The sequence below is a fragment of the Pangasianodon hypophthalmus genome, chromosome 26 (genome assembly GCF_027358585.1).
Source record: "Pangasianodon hypophthalmus isolate fPanHyp1 chromosome 26, fPanHyp1.pri, whole genome shotgun sequence".
Taxonomy (NCBI): Eukaryota; Metazoa; Chordata; class Actinopteri; order Siluriformes; family Pangasiidae; genus Pangasianodon; species Pangasianodon hypophthalmus.
In genome coordinates this window covers 7,367,710-7,389,025 of record NC_069735.1, presented here as the reverse complement: position 1 = coordinate 7,389,025, position 21,316 = coordinate 7,367,710, and the positions used below count along the sequence as shown (strand labels likewise).

At 37.7% G+C, this 21,316-nt stretch overlaps 1 protein-coding gene and 1 non-coding gene across 7 annotated transcripts in view; one reads left to right on the top strand and one right to left on the bottom strand.

The window, feature by feature from the left end:
• Positions 1-21,316, top strand: part of mid1 (midline 1) — a 54,390-nt gene that overhangs the window by 6,703 nt on the left and 26,371 nt on the right. Inside the window, exon 1 of one of the 6 annotated variants that reach the window (XM_026932158.3) lies at positions 9,182-9,374. The exons of 2 other annotated variants lie outside the window; for them this stretch is intronic. Coding sequence is in view for 1 of the 4 variants with exons in the window: in XM_026932155.3 (XP_026787956.1) it covers positions 20,934-21,039 (106 nt within the window). In the remaining 3 variants the exon portion in view is untranslated. Of the gene's footprint in view, positions 1-9,181; positions 9,375-16,943; positions 21,040-21,316 lie in introns of those variants that run through there. 3 more of the 6 variants (XM_026932156.3, XM_026932155.3, XM_053229995.1) reach the window with 3 other exon arrangements.
• trnak-cuu (transfer RNA lysine (anticodon CUU)) lies at positions 2,597-2,669 on the bottom strand. The gene has a single exon. It is a non-coding gene; the product is annotated as a tRNA-Lys (tRNA).

Genomic DNA, 21,316 nt, shown 5'->3' with positions numbered 1-21,316 from the left:
AGTCGGCCAGTGTGGTTATAGCAGAATGTTTGAAAGTGGACACTCAGTGTGAAGGCAGGGCTCTGTATGGCAGATCTGCTGGATTTTCTTTCTAAATCTAATCTCACCTCTGGCTCTAGGTGTATGAGATTAGCAATGGGACTAAACTGTGCAGGGTGAAAGATCTCCAGGACCAAGAATGTTCTGAGATTAACAAAAATCTCACATGTTATAGTTTATAAGCTTGCACTGCATAAACTTGCTCAGAAAAAAAAGTCCCTTTCCTTGTCGCTGGAGTGGACTCCATGTTCCCTTATGTTTTCTACCTCCAATATATATCTTTCACCTGGAAATGGATATAGTGCACTTTAAAAATTATTTAAGATACATAATAGGATTGTAATTATCTTTTAGAGTAAAGGTACACTACCTTTATAGGTAAAAGATACACACTAAAGGTACAAGATGCATGCTTGAGGGTACCATCCCAGTGACAAGGATTGGTACAGTACCATTAATATAATTTTTTTATCTGGGAGTGAAGAGTGCATTTTTTTAGTAGAAATCCATGATTTCTTTCTTGATAGTTGTCTTAACCATGTCCATATTTCACTTTGCACTACAATCTTAGCCAGTGGCTGAGGATAACATTATCAAGAGCTTAGTAGAACATTATGTTTTGGCCAGAGAGCGTGGTCATGGGAAGGTGCAATGAATCAAAACCATCTGAAAGAGGCCAGAGAATTAAACCCTTCATTAATGTTGCTCACTGGGAGAACCGACATAGCTGTGGGGAGAGAGTGAACAAGTGTTACTTAAGATTAAGGCATTTATTACACTCAGAGAAACCTACACTTTCTAAAGACTTAAACTCAACAGCTGTTGTGCTAACATTAGTCTTAGTCACTACAGCCACTCGTTTATCACAGCTCCTGAGTCGCTGTGGTGTTCGAGTACTCAATAATAAAAATGTTTTTATATGAGAATATTAAATGGTTCACAACAATCCTAGGCAGAATGAACCTTTAAACCGGTGAGCTCTAAATAATACAGAACTCTCTGCTGAACTTTTGTTTAGTAGAGTATAAAATTTAAATCTATTATTATTAGATAACATTCTAAAAAACATGACCTTTAACAGTAAGTGGCATATTGTATTACAGACTCAGCTGCAGAGCTGAGAACAGTAAGGTTCATTTAATTACTGCAACTCTGGTACTGTAGTGTACTCTTTCTCATATTGTCTTTGTAATGTGTGCTGTGTGTAAAACTATAGATGTTACACTAGCACATTTATCCAATATACAATATCCGAATTGTAAATATGAATATCAAAATAGATGTATGTGTTTTTCCAGTGTCACTGTACAATAAAGGGGCTCCTAGTATCAGTTCCAGAATTATTTGCTGATTTCCCTGTTGAAAGGAACCAGAACCAGGAGAACCCTGTATATGAGAAACATATATCCTTGGCCCTAAAATTGGCACTAAAAATCTTTTGAATATTGGAAACCTAGCAAAAATGTTGATGCCCTATTACTTACAATGTCACCTTCCATTTACTGTAACTCATGAATTTTATATTGGGCCATTTTTAACAATATCTGCTGTATGATGTCCAGCTGCAAATCACAACTGTAAGGAACTCTAGACCTAGATTATTAGCCCTTCCTTCTAAATGCACTAATGATGGCAAGAAAAAAAAATGAGTGACCAGTTACTCAATTTATATAAATTATGTGCTGCACAACAGAACTAAAACAATGTGTGTCTGTTGAGATGACTGCACAATGTGTCATGCTGACAAAGTTATCATTTTCAAGTAACAATGCAATAATTATATTCTTTGCTCTGATTGGTGAGAAGGTTTTCATTAATTTTCTTTTACATTAGCTCTGACAATAGTTTGAGCTGCAAGGCAAATCACAGATGTATACAAATGCACTCTTTCCTGTATGTTATTGTTTCTATAATAACTACATAGACAAGGAACTTGTACGGTAGATGTTCCATATTTAAAAAATGGTGTGTAATTGAACTGATATGGTGAAAATGCCTGTGAAGAAATATTTACTTATCATTCACTGAGCATTTTTGGAAGGAGTCTCCAGGGTCAGTGCTTTGTAACATGGAAAAGACTTGCTCTTTCCAGTTTGTCTGTAACATGACAAACTACATTTTTAAACTTCAAGAGAGAGGAAAAAAGTGGCTGGTGAGGAAACCACTGTTTATAGCTATTATTACATGAATGGTAACAGGAACTAAGCTGTTTCACACATTTCACAACCTTAAATTTAACTATAAATGGATAGAAGTATATGATGTGAAAATTAAAAAAATAAAAAATGTTTAGCTTTGGCAAATTGCTATAAGTATAAGAAGAATAAAACACCTCTGAAATGTTATTCTTCCTCTTCTTCTTCTGGCTACTCCCATCAAGGGTCAATGCAGCGGATCACCTGTCTCCATTATGGAAATCCGGCTTATGATCCACATATTTGATTTGGCACAGGTTTTAGGCTGGATGACCTTTCTGAAACAACCCTCCCATTTTATCCAGGCTTGAGACCAGCACTGAGAGTGTACTAGTGCATGCCACCCTAGTGGTGAGGTTTGGTGCCCAGCGTGGTGCTTAAACCCACAATCTTGAGATTAAGAGTCTCATGCTTTACCAACTGAGCTAGCTGGGCACACTGCTGATATGTTATTATAGGGGGAAAAGTTCTGGCCTCATCACACTACCCCACTGTTAATTATTTTTCTATAATATACTCCATGGTTTTTATTCCTTTCATAGCCTTTGCCTATGCAGTACTAGTTGTTACTGTTAGAAATCACCATAAGACACTATGAGACAGGAAATCCAGGTTAAGATTAAACAAAGCTGAAAGACACTATGAGACAGGAAATCCAGGTTAAGATTAAACAAAGCTGAAAGACACTATGAGACAGGAAATCCAGGTTAAGATTAAACAAAGCTCAAAGACAACTAACTAACTAATAAATCCTGCCTCATGGGACAGGCTCCTGTACTGACCGCTCTGTTGTTCCTACTGTTTTTAGTTCCATAAAAGTTAAAAAAATATTGCTATCAGCAAATAAGATGATGCAAATGCTACAACGTGAACCTAAGTTTCATGTTTTTTTTTTTTTTCTTAATTGAGGGAAGGCTTAGCCATGCTAGTCCATTATACCAGAGAAGGCCCATACACCTTCCCCATGCACAAGCTGTTCTACCAACTGGCATCCTGCTCTGACAACATCGTATTGACTGATTTTATATTGATATCCACTCTCAAACTATAACTCATGTTGGTACTTGCACTTTAGTCTAATTTTATTGTTAGGCTGATTTTCAGATACAAATGGTGCAGGATAATAAGATCTCAGAATTCCCAGGAAGTCAGGCCTCCTCTTGCTGTTTGCACTTGCTTTATGCTACGTTACTGATTACACCACTCTTTGCGGAAAGAAGGCAGTCTTGTTTAGAGAGGTAAATCTGATGTGTTGCTTCATGCTGATGTTTTCTGTGATTTGTGATTGTGCAATACATATTATCAGATTGACCTAGATAAGACAGAAAACCAAGAATCATCCTCGCCTGGCAGTAATATTTTTCAGCTTCTGGTAAAGACAGAGGCTTATGTAAAATTAATTAAATAAACAGAAGGTCATACTATTGCATCTTTAATGCTAAAATGAATAATTAAATGGGATGCTGACATTTCACACAGCAGATCCTTTTGCTGTTTCTAAAGCAGCAAATGTTTAAATGTTCTTCCTACAACAAGATTTTTAAAAAATGCTAAATATAAAACAAATCAAATATCCATTATGTGTTTGCACATCATTATCAGGTTGATATTTCCTCCAACTTTTCAGCACATTTTAAAAGTGGAATATATTGCAATATGTAATATCCTCTAAAATCTACACAGAAAATAGGGTATTATATTGTAAATATAGCACATTTTACAAGACATATCATAACCAATAGAAGACTTAGACATAGAAGCATGAATGGGCAGAGCGAGTTTATAGGGTTTAGGTCTAGGCATGCAATATCATTACAGTCAGCACACTCAAAGAAACAGTTGGGCAAGTAATAGGCAAAAAGAAGCTAAAAGTGCAAACTAGATAATGTATGAAAGAACTTGGCTTTTGGGAACAACAGAAATGCACAACACACTGGTAAGATTGATTAAAGGAAAAAGGCAAATAGGAAAATATATGTCCTAATGAGACCAAAACAAGAGACATCAGTAATGTATAAGTAGTATAGGAAAGAGTCCATAATAATGCAATATAACAACATTTATAAGGGTGTTTTCTTTAAGGGCATAATTTTATTTTTTTGGAGCAGGTGGTGATTTATATGTCTATGACTAAAGTTAAAGAAGTGTTATGTATATCTGTGCTGCATGTCCAAATGCTGGTATTTAATCACATAAATATACTTTAACCATCATAATGTATCAATGTATTATTAAAAACACACACACACACGTACAGTAACGCTTTACTTTTAACTCAAAGGGAACTATGCAGGAACTAAGCAGGAATGAACGAGTACTTTATTAACACTTCTACGCACCACAACTACACACCATTTGCTCTTATGTGATAAGAGTAAACAGTGTGCTAATGTTGAAGTTTGTTCAGGTTATTATTATTAAATTGTTTTATGTATATAGATTGTAATTTTTAAATTAATTTGTCAGCCCTGCCTTGTTATTACAACAGTTCCAAGCTCCAAAGGCTCTAAATGAATCATTTAGGAATGTTACTTTGCATGTATTTTTACTGTAAGGACAGCAAATATGTTCTGAGCATGCATAAACAATAATGTGAAACTCATTATTATTGAATGAAGCATTACTGTGTTGTTTTATGGTAATCTGGAACAGTATTATAAAGTGATCATTACTAATGACTGTGTTACCAAAACAGTGTTACTGTTTTGTTGCTTATTTACAACACTTTTGAAAGTATGGAGAATGGAGAATATTTGTTACTCATTGCTACATTACAACCTTGTACTTTTGTAGGTTATTGTTGTCCATTTCTTTTTAAGACCTTGACTGGCTAAATAAAACATCACGGCAAACCTGTGCTCCTCTGAGGAGACCTATTTTTATGGATTACAATAAATCATATAGACATTCTCATTTTATATATTAGACAGTAGATCTACAGGAAGGAGGCAAGGTTTAGCTATTGGAAATGAATGTTGATGTGATCACTAATTAATCAGTAGTTAATATAACAGGGCCATAGTTAGATAGTAGGAGAAATGTAAAGCTCAGGAATTACTGCTTAGTTAATAGTGAACTCCTACTAACATACTTACTGAGAAACTAGTAGTTCTAATTAATTAGTAGTTCTAAGTAGTTGATAGGAGTAATGTAGGGGTTAATGAAGAAATATTAATTATTCCTGCTTGTCCTTGCATAGTTAACCGTAAGTTATGGAGCAGGATTGTAGTGTTACCAACATAAATTTACAAAACATGATGCACATTTACAAAACATTATGCAGTCTTTTTGCAGATGGGTGGCTGAATAATGTATAGATTCTTATAAATATAATCCATCACTGATAATCTACACAGCTGCAGAATATTTCATCAATGTATATTGACCCATCATATAATATGCAATCTCTTTCATATATAATAACATTTATGTATGTCTTATAAGATTTGAATATATGATTAGCTTTGCTTTCTCAATCAGTGTAAAAGAAAAGACAGAACACAGCTTCTGGCGCCTGCTATTCTAAAACCTATCACTGAAATATGTGTATTCTGAAGTGAACGCTCTGTCAAGTGGAGATCCCTAGCCCTAAAATGAGTTCTCAAACAATCACTGCTGTCGGACATGTGATCCACTCAGATGTGGTAAATGTCATTAGAGGCGTAATCACCGCTGCTCCAGTCACACTGCATTAAGCATGAATTGTGCATTAAGCAGAACAGAAAGGCAGCATGCTAATGCACCCATGGTGATCCTCTCGGTTGGAGAGGATTAACTGAACCGCATGTGTTATTATTGGAATAAAGCAAACCCCTCTTTAACTGCCAAAGCTGTCTGTGTATAAAGTAAGAAATGTTTCACAATTTTATGGGAACATACAGAAAAAACCTGGCAAGTTTTGTCTCTGTTACCTATTTTTTACGTTACCTTATTCCTGACTAACCTCATTATCTCATATTAACCTTGGTTTGTCTTTGTTATTCAGACACCCCTCTGTCCAGTGAAGTCAATAAATGCAATATAGCAATTTAAGTGAGTCAACAACTGGCCCTGGAGCTGCTTCCTCAGTTAATTTGCTTCCCAGTAGTGCACAGACCCATGGGTGGGATGCTGAAATGCGTAACAGCAATCTTGCTCTTCTGATGGCCAGATAATGACATACACATGAATAATTAATATGACAAAATGAAAAATACAAGTAGACATTGTCCTGTCTCTTTGTTTTGTCCCAGTGCCATATATCTTGCAGCATTTTATATGACTTAAAGCAACTTTTTAAAAAAGCCATCTGAACTCACTTTTGTAGTAAAAGGCCACAGAGGAGTGTAATATACTCAAGATTTTACTGAAGAGACATCGAAAGACAAAGACAGATTGCCTTTTTTGAGGTTAGTTGCTGTTCAAGATAACCTCATATACCACTGGGTTCTTTGTAAACAGAATAACAGTTAATTACAGAAGAAATACGACCAGTCTGTTTTTATGGACGTTTACAACTTAAATTCTACTGTCAGAAAACGTCTTGGGATCCTAGTGAAAGAAAGCAGGGTGTGTTTTTAACATTCTGGGACAGGAAAAAGACAAGGGAGTTTAATTAAACAACATTAAATGTCATTTAAATGTCATACCATGTGTGGCTGTGAAACTTCTTTCAAAGATATGATCTGAACCTTAGTATTGATGAGATGTTCTGCCGTTCCTGGTTATCTGAGAACAGCTTGAGTGTGTTTTTTTTTTTTTTTTTTTCAAACCAAGACCATTAGTCCTTTAATGGGTTTGCCAAGTGCAAAGAGGCAAAGACCTTGAAATTCCAGGCATTCTACGAAGCTAAAAGCACAATTTAACCCTCTGAAAAACCTTTAAAATCCAGTGCAAACTGGGTCTGATCCAAAATACACAGCAAAGAGACAGAAGACATTAGGTGTGATGTATAAAAGGCCACTCAAGACTCTTCATGCAGATCATTAGGTATTCTTTATCACATTATAGCTGAATCTTGCTCACTAAGCAGTCATGTACAACACCGTGTTACAGAAATCAGCTATGAGTCATGCATTAATCTATGTTCAACTGTCATAAGCGATATGTGTTAAATACTTATCTAATCCTTTTCTCTAAGCTAATGTCATCTCTAGAGAATTTCATGCTAGGTTTCTACTAATATTACTAAAGCTCAGTGCAGAAGTGTAATAAAATAATTCCTTAACCCCTTAAAAGTCTCCTCTTATTATTTAGTTATTCAGCTTAAAGTGTATTATTCATTAAGTGATATGAAATGATATGAAATTAATACATTTTAACATATTCTATAGCATACATATAACATTATAATGCCTGACAAGTATATCCAACGTAGAATTGACATACTCTACCAGAGTCTGTTATAGTGCATTATAATAATAGGGTTCAATAACAATGTTCTTATGAACAGATATTATAATGTGTATGTAACCTGACATTATGATGTCATACAGTATATTTATGTCTTATAAAGAGTCATGCAAGTAACTGTAACTTGACTGTTGCTCAGCATTATATGGTATAATGTACGCTATATAACACATTATCAGTGCACTTCTGATGCGTTCATCATACAGGAACAAATGAGAAAGGCAGAAAAAGAGTAAGGATTGTAGAAGTGTCTCCAGGGTTCCCAGTTTGATTTTGAGCTTGGTTTACTTTCTGTGTGATGTTCTGCAGGTTTTCCCTGTGTTCGTTCTCTGTTTCTCTCCCGCCTCCCCAACACATGATAGGTAGCTACCATAATTTGCCCGTAGGTGTGTATAAGTGTGCGAACATGCATGTATGGCCCCCCTGCAATGGACTGGGGTCCCATCCAGGGCGTATTCCCTTATTGCATCCAGTGTTCCCAGGTTAGGCTCCGGATCCACCACAACAGTGAACAGGATAAAATGGTTACTGAAGATGAATGAATGAATGAATGAATGAATGCAATGTCTTCAAAACTTATCGTGGTTTCACTCCAATTCATTCATACTGTTTTTCATGTCGTTTTCCTCAACATGTTATATTTTCAAGATATAGCTGTGCCTTATGATCATCATGGGATTATTTTTAACTTGCAATTAATTGTCAGTGAGCACACTTTGCAACCAAAGGATCTTATCACAATCTGAATTTGTATCAGAAGGACATGTGGTAAATGTTAAGAAATGTTATGGTGGGCTTCAGCACTCTCAATCAAGGGCAATGTCAGGCCATCCTGACCCACTATTCACCCCTGACATTCCTTTCATCTTGCTCATAGAGTGGCTAGTGGCTGGCTGAGCAATGTGCAAGCAACAGACTGATCTAGTTTTTCACTAAAACGTCACTTAGTAATAGCTAATAAAAACTGACTCAGCTCATCTGCAATGATGAGAGACAGCGCTTGTCATTGTCGTCTTGCGAGCAGCTGGGAAAGATGCAGTAGAAAGACAGGGGATGTCAGTATCTGGGAGCCTACATAAACAGATTTTGGAACAAAGCAGGCCTTCATTTGTTTCTTGTCTGTTTGTTTTTGCATTTGTAGGTATAAATAGTGAACTGCAATGATGGAGTTGATAATCCCAGGTTTATGGCAGAAACTAGATAAAGACAGAGACCCGAGGTCATCAGACGAGACAATCTCATATGAGATGACTGCAACAACAGAGAGAGATAAAGAAAGAGCAAGAGACAGAGAGACAGAGAGAGAAAGATGAGAAAATCTAGCCTGAAGGTGGGAGACATGATAAATCCTGCCATAATAATTCATCAGCCTAACACCCCCACACCACTGGAATATCACACACCATCTAGATTATCATTGGTCCCTTGCTGCAAACCCATCCCACTCCATATTTCCCATGCCCTTGGCTGGAACTGGATGGAGGGAGAGAGGGAGGGCTGAGTAATTTGGAGGCGGACCGACATGCTAGGTTTGCTCCTCCTGAGCACTTCAGAGGAAGCTGATGCTCCACGAGAGCCAGTGACACACTCGAAGTCGGACATGCTCGCACTCCAACTTCCCTGAGCAGTGCGCAGTGTGGGAGAGAAAGCCACCAGAGTGCACTCTCAGGGGGAAACCTGAGCATTCACACCTAGCTTTTCTGTCTTTTCAGTCTGCTGCTGGATGATGGAATTTTAACCATGTGGAAGGTAAGTAAGTAGAAGCCGATGCACCAGAATTCTTTTGGATTTATGTTTAGTGTATTGCACACACTAAATCCTGACTTATAGTGAACATATGGAAAATGTCTTATGTTTAAAAAAAAAAAACAGAAGGTAACGAAAAGCATGACTGCACTTTCAGGATAACTTTTAACTTTGAGTAAAATAGACATCTCAGGAAGCAGGTTCATGAATAACAAATCTCTGCTGTCCGTAAGTAAAAAGCATGTGAGAGGAACCTCAGTAAGTCCGAGCCACAGTAATGTGAGCAGACTGAGCTGTTTTAGCGCTGTTGGATGTGTATGATGTGTCAGCGCCTGTAATGAAGTGCAAGCCTCCTGAGTCAGCTTGGGCTGACCTCTTTTTTTTTCACCTCAGATGCCCTCATTAGTTCTCTGTGCAAACATATGAGGTTTGCTACTGCAAGCCTCCAGCCTTTAAAAGTTTGCATCGGGGTGTGTGTGTGTGTGTGTGTGTGTGTGTGTGTGTGTGTGCTGCAGGAATATGTTACTGATTAAACTCTGGCCTCAGTAGCAGGCATTCAATGCCACACAGTAATGCCGTGTTTGGTGGCTTATCAGACTTCAGCCTGCAGTACGGAAAGAAGAAAGGAAGAGGATTTTGTAACAGGCGAACAGTGCACTTCTTTGTTTCTTCAAACTGTCACACACTTCATGCAGCTGACAGTGACAGGAGCTGACACAGATCAAATCCGACCGTCTCTGGATCCAGTCCGATCAGATGAGCTTGTCTGCACTAGTGGATGTCAAGTTTTCACACAGTGCCATCTATTGTTATGGAGAAGTTTTGACACAGATTTTTTTCAGAACTTGACTTAAACCTTAACTTAAACCTGTAAGCCTGTCAGGGCACATGATAGCAGCACAGTGGTAGTTGTTATTCCCACTGTCCTCTTTCTGTGTCACTACTGTGTGTCTCAGTCATGTGCCTTGAAAAGCACCGCAAGCTCCTGGCGAGCTCTTGAGGCCAAAGGATTGCTCTTGGCTACAGAATCATACTCTCTGCTCATATTTTCTACCTGATGCAAGAGTGAGGCTAATTCTAGCACAAACTAGCTCTTTGTGACCTGACCTGAACTTTTCTAAAGCTAAAGCCAATCAAGTTGATCAAGTTTTCCTTCAGAATTTAGCGAAAGTGTCAAAAACATAGTTTTTTCTCCCCTCTCAATGTGTACTTGCTTTGCTTATCTCATTAAAGCTACAGCAGCCAAATTCCAGGAGTGCTTTTGACCACTTCTACACCAGTAAATGACTAGGAAAAAAAATTGGAACAAAATTGTTCGTGCTCCAGTGCTCTGCTCTCAGTCAGACATTCTGTGTAAGCAGAGCTGTTACAGAGCAGCACAGAGGAGTCTGACTGGTTTCAGGTATTCTTAAGTGTTGATATGTCTTTGATAAGTCACCTGTTTGTGTATAAGTGGTTCTTTGGCAGATGCACCATCTTTGTGCTGGATTGCATTTCTGCCACCAGAGGGCATCCATAAAATCCCCCATTCACAGTAAATCATTTCTTACAGAAAAGTGGCTAAAGTCTATCCAATTGGTAAAGGCCCTCTGTAAAAACACTGATCAGTTGTGTGTGTGTGTGTGTGTGTATGTGAGGCTGAACATGGCTTGAATTACACGTTAGAGGAGAAGAATGCATTTTATATGCAATACCTAGAGTTCAAGACATCCTAATAACACATATAACACTAGAAATCTTATACTAGCCAAGCAATCTGATCTCTGGATTGCACAATCATAAGATCATATAAAAAAGTAAAAAAAAAAATGGTTAATGTTTGGGCCAGGTGGTGGGTTTTGCAGATGTGCATTGTCTTATTAAATCCACCAAAGACCTGGACAGGCTGTCAAGTAAATGCAGGCTGTTGAGGAATTTAATCCTGTGTCTAATGCTGGAAGGAACAAGGCGTCAGAGGTGATTTGTACGACCCTGAAGGCTGATGTTCTGACACGCCCAGGCAGTGCAGTGTCGTGTAAAATGTACAAAGCCTTGTCTGCTGTGTGTCTGAGGATGTGTGTTTACTAGGAAATGTTTCAGAGGCTTATAGCTCCTGTGAGTCAATTTAAAGCTGGATCTAACTAGTTTAACACTACCAAAAGAGATTAGTATTTGAGGCCAGCATATGATAGACCTTTTTTTATGGATAAGAGAACACTTCATTTCAAATAATGAAAGCATGGCATCACACACCTCCATGTCAGTGGTAGGTAAGGTCTTAGCATTCATTTTGCAGTTTTATTTGGATATCTGGCATGTTTTCTGGAATGCAGTTTCTCATGTTATCTTCTGTAAAACTTTCATAAACTTGTCTTTTTATTTAAAAAATGAAACTTGTCTTTTTATTAACATTTGGTTGTTTGAGCATCATGGCTGATTTATTATTTGTACTGAATATCAATAATAAATCTTTCTATTCCTGACATCTTATGTTGGAGCCAAAGCTGCAACATCAAAATCTATAACCAATTACCTGTCACTGAGGTATGCAAGCGTATAGAGAAATGAACAGTTGTTAGATATGTAACAGCTTGCAACGTTGTAGAGTACGGTCTGAATGTCTACATGTAGAGGCTATATTGAGTAAGAGGCAAATTCTGGCATGCTGAACTATTTATATATTATAAGGTATGTAGTTTTAAGTGACAATGTTTTAAGATACATCAGCTTAAAAAGTATGCAGTATTGAATAATGGATTTGCTGTCCAGATGACTATCAATGTTTAATGGAGCAAAGCAATAAAGCAGCTAGTGCATGAACGAGCAGATATATTCCCCACTCAGTTTTTACAATAACATTCTTACAATGGCTTGCATAAAAGCTGGCAGCACAAAACAACATAAAAGACCTGCAAATACTAACAACAACTATAGCTACAGCTATATACATCTTCACATAATCCTAGTCAGGGTTGTGGCCATCACTGTAATAATTAAGCAGGGATCTGTATAGACACTTTACAAAGTTTTACTAGCAGAACAAACCAAAAATCCATTTAGGTTTCTAGATCTAACCCTTTTGGAAAGAGTCAACAATTACAGCAATTATATATTCCGCCTAGCTCTCTTTTGGGTTCTTTGCTTTGTCCCTCTCTGGCAGCCCTACAAAACATGATTTCTCTTTCAGAAAGGAACTCTCCATCTGAAGATCCCTTGAAGATCCCTTTTTATCTATGTGTGCAATGATAAAAGCACCACATCATAGGTATAACTCTAGGTATAATCATTACAAATTATAGTAATAGCAAGGAATTGCCTTTTATATTGATCTGCGATCAGTGTTGCATTGTCTCTTAGATTTCTTAATTTGATTATGCTGGTCCAGCCTGAAAAGAATTACCACTATGATTATTATTGTATATTTTTAATAAGATTCATGTTTGTTTAGACATATCATCAAAGGATATTTCTCAGTTCAAAGTGTTTTTACAGATGTTGTCTGGGTGTTGCTGTTCAGGTTATGACAGGTAAGAACAGGTGCTCTCCACGTGGTAAAAAGCAAGATGAGACAGGAAGTGTGTAATTTCATGATTACAGCTCAGGTCATAATGGTAGCTGTAGTTTGTCTGATGTTGTATGAAATGTGTATTATATTTTTGGGTTAAATAGCACATGCCTTACACACCCACACATGGTCATGCAGCTTGTGGCACTGTGTGTAGGTAACAAAAAAGGCTGTTTGATGCTTTAAAGTATAACTTTCTTTTGCATGAAAAAAATTTATCGTGTACAAATTTTAAATATTAGCATATCTGTGAAGTTATATTGCAATTCCAGATACTGCATGTAAAACCCACCACAGTAACTGCATTTAAAAAAAAGACAGAAAAGAAAATGTTTTTTATAGCAGAACATTTGGTAAATACATCAGGCCTGTGATATAGTCAACACCTATAGCGTTGCTTGATTAGCTTGAGTTATTAGTAGGTGTGAATGAAATGTTAAATGCTGGTGTTTACTATAACTGACACATGTATTAGGTGATTTCATTCTTCATCATAATGGTGTGTTGCACATCATCATTGACCTTTATACATGTAAACAGATGCTCTGAGACATGATCCTGTTAACCTTTATAATCCGTTTGTCACAACATACTGTTAGCAAACGTATCTAAATAATGCTGTACACCTGCACATACACAAACACACAACAACATAAGCACAAGCACACAAGTAGTGATATTAACCTAGATACTTTATTGTGTGCTTGCACACACATTCCAAGACCTTCAAACAAAGTCACAGACTGATTTATGGCATAGATTTTGCAGTAAATACCACTATCATACAGCCATCATTCCCTTTCTTCTTCTCGTCTCATACACGTCAGACCACATGTACACCATATGGAGCTATGCACTTGGCAGCTCCAGTCAGAGCTACAGGTAATCTCTATGGTATGTATGGTAATGATACTCACAGATAACTAGAAAAGAGACACAGTTTGTTCACTGGCTCACTGTCTCATGCTTTTATTGAGCTGTAGCCTATTGTAATTACATTACAATTAATTATTGTAAAAGCTTCAGTTGTCCCCCTGCCAAATATTTAATGGTTGTATATTTGGGTATATGGTTTCTTGATAAATATTAAGCACACTGTCATGCCAGTAGCATGCGGAACATGTGCAATGTAGATTGAACAGTCAGTACGTGTTGCACCTAATGTTTACTTGAGACAAATTTGAATTTGAGGCAAGTCAGAGTTGGCTAAATACATCCATGTACGATTCATTACTAGGTTGGATGCATACTGTTTGATGTTAGCAATAAAATGTGTTCCATGTGGTTGCTTTTGCAGTATGTTATCTAGTTTTTGTAGCTACAATTTTGATTTGTGTTTAGTTCCCTTCAAGTTTAAATTGGAATTTAAACTGTATTGTATTATGTTTATTATATTATAATAAGATTATATATATATATATGTTATTATATACGATTACAAAGTGATTCGATAATTTGCAAAATGCCAATTCTAGTCATACAATATGCTGTTATTGCTACAAACTTGCTCTGAATTATTGCTCACTAGCAGCATTCACCTCTCATTCTCCCCTGGTTGGATTCTCCCTGGGTGCCATCTCGCCTGCCATTTAGCCAACTATAAAGCAGCCCTGTGACTATGTGCAGCTAGCATGTCTGAGTGGTTCTCCCTCACCATTCCATGCACTACTGAACCTTCCAAGATGGCTAGATTCCACTAACTCACAGGAATGGGGCTGGGCCTAGTTCTCCCTCTGTGTTATCTGCTCAAAATATTCCACATCCTCCACTGTCCCAACTGTATGGGCCAGTGGATACATAATACTATCAGGTTGAGTGGTTTCCCATGCATGTAGCCAGTGTCTGAATCCTCTGGAAGCTGAAGCTGGGCACCAGCTATACTCTCACTGTGTAAGGATTGATCTTCAGGATGCTGTTTTCTGGATTGGACATCTGCTCTGACTGCATGGTGATGCCAATAGTCAACATGGCTGCTTGGCTGGCAAATATAGACCCTGATTAGGAGTTGAATCTTATGCAAACAAGGCAGCCTAAACAGCTCACTAGCTTCAAACAGTCATGTCTGGCAACAACATATAAATATAACAAGAAGCCAAGAAACCACTGTGAGACACTTTGTGATAGGTTTATTATATAATTTGATAAATACCACAACTAATTTAGAGCCGATCCATACCCATTTTTGGGTGTTGCTCAAAACGTGGAATAGCTGTCACTCTTAAAAGGCTGCTGTCACAATGGAACTCACTATGACTTAGTTAGGATTGAGAGCTAATGTTATCAGATGTAATTCACGTTGTGCAACGACAGGACTAGTTCACAGGGTAATGGGGTCGACTTTCACAATGCCTATTTTTATGCCCCCATCACCCTAGACCACAGATGCTTTTTAATGTTTGCCTTCCAATGACAGACATTCCAGTTCAAAGTTCTATCCTTTAGGCTCTCTATAGTGCCACAGATATTTTTGAGATGAATGCCAGTGGGCTTGTCTCCCCTGATGGCCAGAGGCATCAGGATATTGCTGTACTGGGACAGATGGCTCCACCAAGGAGCAAGGAATTTGGGACACATCCACCCTCCTTGCACACATTATGGCACTTAGAAAAGAGTTCTTTAACACTGAAACAGGTTACAAAATTTGTTGGTGTGAGGCTAGATTCACTAACAATACTAGCCACCCTATCACCTCGATGTGTGGCAGACATTATTATGCTTGCCCATTGGGTTCAGCCAGGTCAATTTGCGCAATACCAGCTCCTGATGAAGATGCTAGGATTGTTGATGACAGCTGCAACAGTAGTCCCCTTAGGCTTGCTGGAATTATGAGCTTTTTAAGTGGGTTAAATTTGGAGTTAAGACAAACGCCAAAAAAGAGAGATATGTCCTTGTCCCAGCAAAAGAGGCACATGCTTTAGCTTGCTAAAGAGGCAATGTTTTTCTAATGAAAGCTTTAGCTTTTTAGAGATGCACGTTTTTTTTTTTAAGGAAAGAGGTTCACTTGTGGAAATCAAGAAATAGTCACCACAAATGCTTCCCTTATTGGCTGGGGGGCAGTGTGAGGCACAGGCAACGTGTGAGGCCTAGTCCAGTGGAACGTGCCTGATCAAGCTCTATGGGAGCCAGCTAGGAAGCATCCTAGCTGGCTCCCGTAAGGTCCCCAAACCTCCTCAACTGGCTCCTCTCAATTTGGAGGAGCAGTCGCTCTACTCTGAGGGTCTCCCAGATTGTCAAGCTCCTCACCCTATCACAGAGAGTAAGCCAAGCAACCCTGCGCAGAAACCTAATTTCCGCTGCCTGTACTTGTGCCCTTATTTTTTGGTCACTACCCACAGTTCGTGACCATAGGTGAAGGTAGGGATGTAAATTGACCAGTAAACAGAGCTTTGTCTGCAAACTGATTTCCTGCTTCACCGCCACAGACTGGTACAGTGACTGCAACACTCAATTCAATTCCCTCAAAAGGGAACCCATCCTCATCTGGGTGACATACTGTGATTATAAATAATTTCTCTTCTATAACTGTATACTATATAGTTAAAAAGGGCAATTGAGTTGCCCTTGAATTGACAAAGACTTGAGTGCAAACTGTTCTTAGCAATTGCAGTTCTAACGCTATCCAAGGAAGAACACCAATCATTTCACATTTGCGTTATGACTGGAAATAACTTATGTTTTAACAGGATGTTAAAAAGCATCCTTTTTGGCTTTCTATTCTGATTGTGCAGCACTTCTAGGTACATAGAACCTAAGAGTTCTCCCAGAAGTATAAGGGTACTGAGGGTTCTACAGGGTGTCCCAAAAGTCCCACACTTCCAGTCTTTTTGAATTTGTTAATAAGTTTGGCAACAGTGTTTTTTACACACACACACACACACACACACATATATATATATATATATATATATATATATATATATATATATATATATATATATATATACACATGTGTGTGTGTGTGTGTGTAAAAAACTCTGTTTTATGTAATACGTTATATTTCAGTTTCATATGTGGATTCAAACAAGTAAAATATCATTTGCCTTTTTTAATTAAATAAGTACAGTTCTCGTTAGTGAACTTTGTGACACATCCACTTCTCACACTGTGCTCTCTTTTCACTCCAATTCTACATATAAAAAACACCCTACCTCTAATTGTGTGATAATTCCTTGCCTAATTTTCCTGATTTGATAATTAGGTCACGAAGAGCAGGTTAGGGAGCCATGGCAGATGTTGTGCAGACTAGATGTGACAGATTAAGGCTTTTTTTTTTTTTTTTTAAATCTGGCGAGCCTTGTGCACGTCCTCAAATCAACAGCCAATCCCATTAGTTGTGACAGGCATGCTCAGTTAGAGCTGATTCCAACATGAAAGGGTTTGTGATTAGTCACAGACACATCAATCTGGGAGGGATGCAGAAGAGAGGTGCCTGCCTGTCAAAACAACAAGTCCAGTAAAATGGCAAGTGCAGCATAATAGAACAAATAAAAATGAATAGCTACAGTTCACTGTAATGCAGAACAGCAAGAGCAGCATCAAGATAAGTTAAATACTGTATATGTTGACAGAACAAATGACATGATTGTAAACATCAAGGGCGTTCAAAGATATAATCCTTACCTAATGGGTATTACAAAAATGTATGGACTTACAGTATGTCAGAGATTCTGGGAGTAGATGTTGAAATGGAAAAGCATATAATTACTGACAGAACTGATTTGGAGTGTTGACACATTGTTGGCCTGAACTTTCATATGTCCGGTTGGCACTGATTCAATTCAATTTTGTTTTTAATCCAGTAAAAGTACTCTGAAAGACACTTATAAATGGAACATTCTATTATTATATACTATTATTATACATACGAAAAATGTGATTTTAGTCCCTTGGGGGTTACCTAAGAACCACTGGAGTAAGGATAAGAAGCACTGGAGTAAGGAACTTGATTGGGTAAAAGAAATATTTGGTAATAGATGGAAATGCATTTTAATCGGTATTTTCTTTTTTTGAAAAAAAAAATAAAAATAGCCGTAAGGTAAACATCCAGTCATACACTGTGACTAACCGTGAAACCGTGCCACCGTAACTACCCTAGTCACCATGTTTAATCCTTACAGATTCTGCTGTTTTGCAAATGCATTCATCAGCCATTAACTGTTTTTTCCCATTTCACATATGGCCTGGCTTCGTTTAGAATAAAAACTCCATATGTGCGCACTGATAATTTAAGATAGGTCAGTGCCATTGACCTACTTTGCACACTGCTCACTGTAGCATGCCATAAACAATTGCATCAAAAACTACTCAGATGGGCAAGTCCCCTTCTTTTCATAACACACAACTCTCTACCTCTTTATTTCTGGCCCTAATTAGATGCATTCATAATTCTTATTGAAAGTAATCCATTTAGGACCAGATGCATTTGAACTAGTAGTTAATGTTTATGGATTACGTCTGAATATGTATTAAGACTATGACATACTATATGCCTTAACGTCTCCACCTGGTGGTCACTCCTTGATCTTTACAGCAGTGGAATAGCTTCCTTTTTTTAACTCACTAAATGTAATTTATGAAACATGGAGTACATATAGACAGTAAGGGATTATATTACATTTTGTCCAGTTGTAACCTTAGGTCAAGAGAACTGCCAAAACTTACTCTTTTTACTGAGTTTCTGTAGTCTACAGTCATGTCAACTTAATCCCTCAAGGAGTCTTCAAGCAGTTCTCCAACTCTAACATGGACAGGAAGCAAGAATATACATTGAGTGGATTTTGCTACATGTTTAAAAGTCTAAGAGTATAATAAGATAATAAAAACCTAGCAGGGGTCAAAAACCGGAGGAAAGTTATAAGGAAAATATAGCATACAACAAATAAAAAGGCAGCACAGGGTGAAAACCAGACAACACTATACATGAGAAACTAGGAAACAAGGCAAGACTAGGAAACTAGAGTACTCACCTATGGAAATTCACGGCTCAGAAACATGGAGACACATGCTTCCCCAAGAACGGGGGAGAATCAGAGATTTAAAAAGGAAACAAGAACAAAATATTATTGCCAAATAAAGCAAGTGGAACACAGAAAGGGTCAGTTAATGTACAAAGCATGGGAAGTCAAAGAGGTCAAAAGGTTTAGACTCAAAATGTACAAGACATTACTGAAGTTCCTTTAAAAATACTCTTGAACAAAATGCCAGTGAGCTGCTTTTAGCATGTTTGAAGTTAGAGTCAATGACCAGGTATGAAATGTATTTATCAGGCCTTTTAGTTCCACAGAGATTGGCAGACTAGCAATTATGTATAAAAGGTGGATATTAAGTATAATTTTCCATATTTTAGTGAGAATTTTCTTCATGCCACTGCAACCAAGTGTCATCCAGAGGCTGAATAACTGAGAATAAATTTCCAACCCGGTATTAAGGGCATGCTTTCTGAATCCATCAAAATTTTAAAAGTGCAGGATTTGCATCACAGTTACATATCATATCCTTTAGAAGAATAACTGGCTAAGCTCTGACTCATGGATAGACCTTCCAATGTTCCTATGCCACATGTGCACAAGCAGGCAAAACAGCTTGCATGGCATTCAGGTGATCGCACAGAAAAGAGTCAAAAAGCTGTTTATGTACAAGGCTTCTGATGGCTGCTTTGGAAAACCTGCTGTAGAGAAATGTGACTAGATTAATCCTAAATAAAACAAAATAATATGGATAACATTAATGTCTCAGTATATACAGCACTACATGAAAATGTGCTAGTAAGTCAATAGGCAACATATTCTTACTTTGAGCAATTTAAATTCTTACTTGGTAACTTCATATTTTGGCCTCATGTCTAAAAAGTGAAGGTATTAGGAACAAGGCCAGTTATGCTATAGAAATTTTCATAGTTGATGCATAAGTTAGTATTAAGTGACATACAGTAGGTATGTATTCAAGTAGGCCTGTTTTATTTTATGAGTGCACATGAGGCAGTTTTTCTTTTCAGCTGTTAATCATTCATGTGCAATTAAATGTAACTAATGTTAGTGATAGCCATCTCAATGCAATAATAATTACATCAAATCACCCAAGTTTGGCTTGGATAAAATGATTCCTAGTTTGGTTTCTCTCATTTGGCTGGATTAAGCAAGAATTTGGCTATAATTCACACCCACAGTCTGCTAAAGTAATGTTAGATTAAAAGGTCACTGAATATATTCTATTTTCCAGTCATAAGGATGCAAAATGTGCTGAAATCTATAGTCACGTTTAAATGTAAAGTAGTTTAAAATGAGTTAAAAATAGTTAAAAACGTTGACTTACATTTTTCACTATAAAAAGCCATTCCCATTAATTTCACTTCATAATAAAACCTCAGTATGTCAATATGTGTTTACGAGCTCCTTCCTCAGCCACCTGTGGCCTAATTGTTCCACATTGTTGTGTGTTGTTAAATTCCCATTTAACTGAATCACTGCAAAATTGCAAAAAAAAAAACAACAGGAAAGCCACACAAGCTTACGCGTTATGTATGTGTGTATGTGTGTGTATGTGCACATGCCAGTCTGAACTCCTGTTGTTTTTTCCTCTCTGATTTAATCCCTCATTCACACACAATGGGCAATGAGAGGGCAACTCTTTCATCCTCATTCTATTCTTCACCTTTGCAACAGATTTCCATCAATATGTTGTGTGTTTAAATGAACTATTCTCTGCGCTGGAATGCACTTCCAGTTCTTCACATATCTTTGACTTTGTCAGTTCCTCTGTTCCCTACCACCCCCACCACACACACCTCTGGCTGCCCAAGCCACAGGGTGGAGGAAACTGACTTTCCTGGAATTGTCGGGATAAAGCTTATTTTTCCTGTTCGGAGGTGAAACAAGAGACAGGCCGAAGCAGACATTAGACACAACTACCATCCCCGAACTAAGCCAATTAGAATGGAAGTCAGTGTGTGCGTATGTGTATGTGCTGAGTAGGGCTGAAACGAAGCAAGCTGTTAGTCTGCTTTAGACAAAGCTGTCTACATGAGGCTCTGCGTGTTGAGCCTCTCGCCACTTTCTCGATTTGGGTCACCGAGCTTGATCATCAGGAGAGATGTCGCTGCTGCCTGGTCTCGGGAGAAATCCATTGGTGGGTACTGATAAAATGTGAAAAGTATGTGTGTTTCTAAGAGTCTCTGCAAATGTGTATGCACTGCAGGCAGAAAGAGTAAATCATTTCTTCGAGGTGCCATTAGATTGAGGTGACTTATCACTTATCAGCTATTTTTTCCTGTGTAAAAATATTTTCACCTTTATTGCATATAAAGAACTTTTCTATTTCTTTTCAGACTGGCAAAGTTTTATTTTCAAAGTTTAAAACTCTAGCAAATGATCCACACAAAAAGAAATCCAGTGTGTGAGCGTCA